General features: G+C 33.5%; 1 protein-coding gene across 1 annotated transcript in view; it reads right to left on the bottom strand.

Moving 5' to 3' along the window:
• LOC107550170 (multiple PDZ domain protein-like) overlaps nucleotides 1-8,007 on the bottom strand; it is a 77,274-nt gene that overhangs the window by 2,670 nt on the left and 66,597 nt on the right. Inside the window, exons 38-45 of the mRNA XM_016231407.1 lie at nucleotides 6,354-6,501; nucleotides 4,508-4,594; nucleotides 2,795-2,861; nucleotides 2,663-2,700; nucleotides 2,303-2,425; nucleotides 1,726-1,830; nucleotides 1,330-1,418; nucleotides 3-38 (exon numbers count right to left, since the gene is read on the bottom strand). Of these exons, the coding sequence (XP_016086893.1) occupies nucleotides 3-38; nucleotides 1,330-1,418; nucleotides 1,726-1,830; nucleotides 2,303-2,425; nucleotides 2,663-2,700; nucleotides 2,795-2,861; nucleotides 4,508-4,594; nucleotides 6,354-6,501 (693 nt within the window). The remainder of the gene's footprint in view (nucleotides 1-2; nucleotides 39-1,329; nucleotides 1,419-1,725; nucleotides 1,831-2,302; nucleotides 2,426-2,662; nucleotides 2,701-2,794; nucleotides 2,862-4,507; nucleotides 4,595-6,353; nucleotides 6,502-8,007) is intronic.

Below are 8,007 nucleotides of genomic sequence, written 5' to 3'. Positions count from 1 at the left end.
GCCCTCGCTCCAAACTAATGCTCTTACACTGCGGAGGACTGGACACACACACAGACGGATGAAGAGAATGATGATTTGATTTCACTTTTTAAATTGCATTATTTTCTATCCATCAAACGGGCATGATTAGAAGAGAAAAGTATCAAAAATGCACTTTTTGACCAGAGGGGGTTAAATTAGGAATGTGACCATATGTGACCCTGGACCACAAAACCAGTCATAAGGGTCAGTTTTTTTAAATTGAGATTTATACATCATCCGAAAGCTGAATAAATGAGCTTTCCATTGATGTATGGTTTGTTAGGATACGACAATATTTGAAAATCTGGAATCTGAGGGTGCAAAAAAATCTAAATATTGAGAAAATCGCCTTTAAAGTTGTCCAAATGAAGTTCTTAGCAATGCATATTACTAATCAAAAATTAAGTTTTGATACAAAATATCTTCATGGAACATGATCTTTACTTAATATCCTAATGATTTTTGGCATGAAAGAAAAATCGATAATTTTGACCCATACAATGTATTGTTGGCTATTGCTACAAATATACCCCAGCGACTTAACACTGCTTTTGTGCTCCAGGCTCACAAATACATTTCTTACCTGATATGCAATTTTATTTATTTATTCATTCATTCATACGATGTGTTTGGCTGCAATTATTTTTGCTAATGAGGATGTAACCAGTTATTGACTTTCTTCTCATACAATGACATTGGGTGTTATATAACCTTAAAAAAATGAAATCAAATTATGTATGCATTCATATTTAAAGATAAAAAAAAAAAAGATCAAAGATCAGAGTGTTTGGCTGAAATGCAAAAATGCACGCACTGTATGAGTCCAGAATTCATGGAGTTCTGAATTAAATTTTCTTTTCTTTTTTAAGTATCTGGCAACCGCAACCCTGAAAGCTTGTGAAGGCTTGTTACCAATACAAGATAACACATGCCAAATTCAAATGAAACATTTTCAGGAATAAAATAATCAGCAGGCAAACATTGCAGACGATTATGCATAATAAATTGAGAGAAAATATGATTTATAATGACACTATTGTCTTTTAGAGAATCTGTTTGCTAGTGGAGTTTCTATATTTAATTCTGCTATTTTCCTGTTTATCTCTGTGAAGCTGCTTTGACACGATCTGTAATGTATAAAGCGCTGTAGAAATAAAGGTGACTTGAATACAGAAAGGAACTGATTATCATTAAAATTCAGGATAAACCAACCATTATTCTGTTTGCTCACTAAAGCCAGATTTTAGTCATATTTGGCACATGATGAGTGTTATTTTATGACGGCTGAAGAGAGTTTTGTGTACAAACCCCAGGTCATCGTGAAAAATGCTGCTGGCTGTGAGTCCTGCTGTCTGCTCTGCTGACGGTCCAGTCACTGTTGTATCGCCAGCAACGACCCTATAGATTAGGTAGATGAGTGAATGGTTTCACTGAGTGCGCCTCAAGTACCGCTTTTAGTGTCTAAGCAATGCTTAAAAACTGTAAGTGGGTCAAAAAGCACACTAGAGTTCAGCTAACTGCATTAAATATACATTTAAACTATAATACATTTTCATTTAATTGCAATTAACATGCCATTAAGATTTAGAAAACATGACATTCAGTTCACAATTAAGAGAATTCTTTTATTTTTGTAATGTATGCTGAAGTGAATGCTTCTTGTCACAGTGGATGCGATGGCTGCTGTGCCGTGGTGCTTTGTACCTGTAGTTGAATGATGCCTGTCGTGTTCTTCAGCAGTGAAACAGCTTTATTGTGAGTCATTCCCTCAGTCGAGTCTCCACAGATAGATACAATCCTGTCTCCAATCTATTCCACACACAAACATAATAAACACGAGAGACTGCGATTCACAAATGTGAAAGTCTCAAGTCGCTGGGGGATATTTGTAGCAATAGCCAAAAAAACATTGTATGGGTCAAAATTATCGATTTTTCTTTTATGCCAAAAATCATTAGGATATTAAGTAAAGATCATGTTCCATGAAGATATTTTGTAAATTTCCTACCGTAAATATATTAAAACTTAATTTTTGATTAGTAATATGCATTTCTATGAACTTCATTTGGACAACTTTAAAGATGATTTTCTCAATATTTAGATTTTTTTGCACCCTCAGATTCCAGATTTTCAAATAGTTGTAGATGAAGTATAAATCTCAATTTCAAAAAATTGACCCTTATGACTGGTCCAGGGTCACAAATACACACCAGCTTTATAGACCTTCCACTGGACAAAAAAAGTTTTGTAACTCTGGTTCAGATGTTAAACACACACATACCCAGAGTTTCTGCGTCTGAGCTGCCAGACCGCTGGGGTTCATCATGGCGATGAATATGGGCACATCACCCAGAGGACTGCCGACCCCTCCTGCTATACTGATGCCCAGAGAGTCTGACGGGCCCTGAGACACACACACACACACACACACAAGGAAACACACATACACACACACACACACACACACACAGGAAACAAATGAGCCTCACAGCCTAGACACATGACCCAAATGATCTTATTTTATTGGTTATTTTAATAGTTTGTTAGAAAAAATAAAAAATAAAAAACAGAGAGCAAAACTCTGTCAAATCTATTCGCTCTCTGTGTGAACAGGCCTTGAGACTGAATCAGTGTAACTGACCTTTGTGAATTCAACCGTCCTGACGTCTCTATCCAGCACTGCAAGGCAAGAAAGGAAAGGTTGAAAATCAAGAATCGAGCATGAATCATAACGTGCAGTGGTTTGAGCGGACGGACTGCTGTATGTTCTTACATCCGTATGTTTTCTCGGTGTCTCCCTGTAAAGCAGCAGTGACTTTCCCGCTGCCCGTCTCGCTGATCTGGAAATACAGAGATATTACACACATCTGAGCGCAAACATACCAAACACAGACTGCATGACTCAAACTCATCGAATTTTGTGCTTTCAGTTGTTGACTAATCTGCCCTTTTAGGTGCACACCAGCGTTAACTAAAACTAATGATTAAAACTGTTTTTTTGTGAAATAAAAGCTGAAATAAAATATAAATACAACTCAAAAAAGCTGAAGAACTAAAATGACTAAAACTGAAATTAAAAAAATAATAATTATATAAATTATAAACAAAAAATAAATGAGTAAAAAAATTACTAAAGCTTAATCTGAATGAAAATAAAAAAATGGAAAATAAAAGCTAATTCAAAATATTAACAAATACTATAATAGTAAAAAATAATAAATAAATAATAAATATAAAATAATAAATAAATACAATAGTATAAAATGTATTTCTATTGCCATTTATTTTGTACATATTCTATTTCTAACTTTTATCTTTTAATTAATTTCAGTACTATTCTATTTAGTATATTATTTTATTATATTATAATTTTGTATTATATGTAAATTCTTTTATTCCTATATTCTAGTTTTATTCTTTAACTTTTACATGTCTTAGACTTTCTTCATGTTATACTATGAATGGTTATGTATATGACAAATACAAATGTGATTTGAAATAATAAATAATACATATAATAATAATAAATAAATACAATAGCATAAAATGTATTTCTATTGCTATTTATTTTGTACATATTCTATATAATTAATTTCAGTACTATTCTATTTAGTATATTATTTTTTTTATATGTAAATTCTTTTATTCCTGTATTTTAGTTTTATTCTTTAACTTTTACATTTCTTACCATTTTTTTTATTTTTAATATTAAATTTAAATTAATATTTGTAATAATAAAATGGCACTGCATGCCATACTATGGATGGTTATGTGATTTGAAATAATAAATAATACATATAATAATAATAAATATAAAATAAAGTATAAATAAGGTAACACTTTACAATAAGGTTTAATTTTTTAACATTAGTTAACTATATTACTTAACATGAACAATACTTCTACAGCATTTACTAATCTTAGTTAAGTTTGGCATTTACTAATGCATCATTAAAATCAAAAGTGTATCTGTTAACATTAGTTAATGCAGTGTGAACAAACAAACTTTTTATTTTAACTAACATTAACAAAGGTTCATAAATGCTGCAAAAATACTAGGTAACACTTTATTTTAAGGTGTCCTTGTTACACATGCTACATGTACTTACTATTATAATAACAATTAATTATGCATAATTACATGCAAGTAACACTAACCATATAATAAGTACATGTAGTTCATTAATATTACTCAGTACTTAAATGTATAATTACAGTGTAACAAGGACACCTTAAAATAAAGTGTAACAAATATTATGTTCATTGTTAGTTCATGCATTAACTAATGTTAACAAATGAGACCTTATTGTAAAGTGTTACCATAAACACTACTATAATAACACTGGTGCACGCTCCAACTAGTCACAGATGTCAAACCTGCTTAAAATCTGACTTCGAGAACAGACTCGCTCATTGTGTGAGAATGTGTTTTGTGATCATAGCTTCAGATGGATGTGAGTCTTTAACAGTGGGATGTGCGTCTGACCTGACTGCTCTGAGACAGACGGCGCTCCGAGTGGAAAGGCCCCGCCTTAAAACGACCCACCTCCAATCTGATTGGACCGGCACAACTCTGAGGGAGAACCAAACCAGTTCATGTGAGTGATACTTGCGTATTGGTTTTCACATTCACACCAGATCAATCACTTTTATAATTAATATGCTTTTTCACTCTTGTGTGTAGTGTGTATCTCTAAGTCCACTCCAAAGGGAGATATTTCGTTTTTGTTTTTTTTTAATCCCTTTTCAAGAACTACAACGAACGGCTCGTTTGGACTACAGCGTTGGCTTCCGGGGTTTGTGATGTCACAAAGTGGTTCATTAGAATATAATAAAATAAATCCCGCCTACAGACATTCGAATGGTTGCGGGGAGGGGCGAGGTCGTGGTTAGAACGCTTGGTTGAGTGCATCAAGACGACGACGAGGAAGAAAAAGTGCTGCTGTAGCCTCAAGTTTTCGCCATGTCGAAGAAACGTTGGTTATTTTCATAAATTGCTGACAGTACAATACTGGATAATGATGCAATCTGCAGAATTTGCACTTCAATTATGAGACTATGGTATAAAACTCTATAACAGTTTCACTGCAATTCATGTTACAACTTGTGATGTCACAAAGTGGTTCATTAGAATATAATAAAATAAATCCCGCCTACAGACATTCGAATGGTTGCGGGGAGGGGCGAGGTCGTGGTTAGAACGCTTGGTTGAGTGCATCAAGACGACGACGAGGAAGAAAAAGTGCTGCTGTAGCCTCAAGTTTTCGCCATGTCGAAGAAACGTTGGTTATTTTCATAAATTGCTGACAGTACAATACTGGATAATGATGCAATCTGCAGAATTTACACTTCAATTATGAGACTATGGTATAAAACCAACGTTAGAATTAAAGAACAATAAACATATTACCGTTGCACTTATCTGTACATAGTAAATGCACTTATTTTAAGCGGTTGTTGACATCGTATCTAAAACGTGATTTAGCCAAAAAAACAACAACAACAATAACGTTACCACTCTAATATGTCTTGCAATATCCGTGCGTGCAAAGGTTCTGCGCGATCCTCTTGTTCAATATTCTCGGGGTCTGAATCCGGCTCAAATTGATATTGACGCCATCCTTAACTAAACCGGAGCAGGTGGAACTTGCTGCTTTGGCAAGGGGGCGGGGCAGTACTGAAACACCGCCTAAGCTGTTCGCCAATCACAGCGCACTGGGACAGCTAACCAATCACAACACATTTAGTTTTTCGGAAGGCGGGCCTTCATCAAACCCGGAACTAATCGAGCCGTTTGTGCCAGCCTGGGGAGAAAGGTATTGTAATAATGTAAATTATGTGAAAAATAATGCATTTTACGAACCACCGAGCATGAGAGCATGTTCTAGTACACCCCCAAAAACAAAATCAAGACTTTGTAAAAGAGCATAATAGGACCCCTTTAACAATTCTCAAATCTTATCGCACATTACTTCCTGTTAGCAGGATCATTGTTAGCAAAAAACTAGAACTAAAACTATAAACTTGTTACTTAAAATGCTAAAATAAAATTAAACATGAAAATATATTAAAAAAAACTTAAACTCATTTTATTTCAGCTAGATGCCGAGCCAGGGTTAGGCAAATCTTTTTTTTTCGTTTATCTTCAAGTACTAAAGAACTAAAATACATTTTTAAATAAATAATACTATGTAGACATAAAGAATAAAACTAATAAAAATGACAAAAGCACAACAAAATGACTAAAACCTTAGCTAAAATGAATTGAAAACAAAATATAAAAACAAAACAATTTTTTGTCGGTTTAAAACCCGACTGACTCTAATGTTCACCTTGAGCAGCGCGGCCACATACTCTTGAGTGGCTGAACGAACGTCCTCGCCGTTAACCGAGAGGATCTGATCTCCCTGCATCAGCCGTCCGTCTGTCTCCACCGCTCCACCCTTCACAATGTCCGACACGAACACCCCTGTGTCGCTCCTGAGACAGAGACGGAGTTAATCACTGACAGCACATGCAGAGATACAGAGCTGAACATGCATTTATGGGCACTTGTGAAAAAAAAGATGTATACCATTTGCATAAAAATTGTACTGAATGTGCACTTGTAGTGTACTTCAAATCTTAAAAATATATATAAAAATGAATAAAATAAAAGGCCACTTAAGTGACTTAAAGAGAGACACTTTCTTAACACACTTAAGTACACTTTTAAAAAGTGACATTTGTAATAATGTCAAGTTATTATTTATTTTAAGGTGTCTTTGTTACAGTGTAATTATACTGAGTAATATTAATTAACTACACACACTTACTATATGGTTAGCGTTTGGATTAGGGTTACTTGCATGTAATTATGCATAATTAATTGTTATTATAATAGTAAGTACATGTAACGTGTAACAAGGACACCTTAAAATAAAGTGTTACCAACGTTTTACTTTAAAATACATTTTAAATCATAATATTTTAATAATCTTTTGTCGTGTTTGCAAGAAGTACATTTATTGTGATGTGTTGACTAACATACTAAAGCACACGTGAAGTACTTGATTATCATTTTAACTGCTGAGTGTTATTTGATATTACATATATTACAAGTATATTATATACTGTATATAGGCCTACTGCATTTCTAAAACATATCCCACTACAAATGATATTTTTGTCTAATCTTGCTTATATAATACACTCCAGTACAACTCAGTTAAAAGTTGACTGTATTGCAAAAAACCCTAACACTTCAGTGCTATTAAATATGAGTTAGAAACTTAAGCTACATTTTTGCATTGCTTGAGCTGACAATTTTTTGAGACATTTTTTCTTAACATATCTAAACACAATATATATATTATTGCCACAGTGCATTCGGCAGTACAAGTAGTTACATTTTAAAATGTACTTAAGTCCTACTTAAGTGAGTCAAAAAGTTCAGCTAATTGCATTTACATTTCAACATTTTAGTTTTAATGTCTGAAAACATTACATTCAGTTCACACTTAAGTATATTCTTTTAAAGTCTATTATTTCTGTAGTAAGTATTCTTTTTCAAAGCAAGCTAAAATAAAGTGTTTTTCTTTTTCACAGTTGGAGTTATATCTTAATGTTATATGCAAATCTCGAAAGTAGGCTGTGAACGGAATACCATTTAAAAAGAGATGTTTGTGTAAATTGTTTTATTTCATACTCATGCATCATTACACACATTACTAATTTAGCAACAGACAATGAGCACGTTAACATGCACTCCAGTAAGCTGGTAACTCACAAATACCAGCTTATTAAAATAACCAGTTTTCCCCGTTTACATGCACATCAGTAGCCTGACAACGCAAGTCAAGTCAAGTCACCTTTATTTATATAGCGCTTTTAACAATACAGATTGTGTCAAAGCAACTGAACAGCATTAATTAGGAAAATAGTGTGTCAGTAATGCAAAGTGACAATACTAAACACTAATTTTTCAGTTAAAGACAGTTCATCATT

The sequence above is a fragment of the Sinocyclocheilus grahami genome, unplaced genomic scaffold, assembly GCF_001515645.1.
Source record: "Sinocyclocheilus grahami isolate Dianchi unplaced genomic scaffold, SAMN03320097.WGS_v1.1 scaffold390.1, whole genome shotgun sequence".
NCBI classification, from domain to species: Eukaryota; Metazoa; Chordata; class Actinopteri; order Cypriniformes; family Cyprinidae; genus Sinocyclocheilus; species Sinocyclocheilus grahami.
This window is presented reverse-complemented; position numbering and strand designations above follow the sequence as displayed.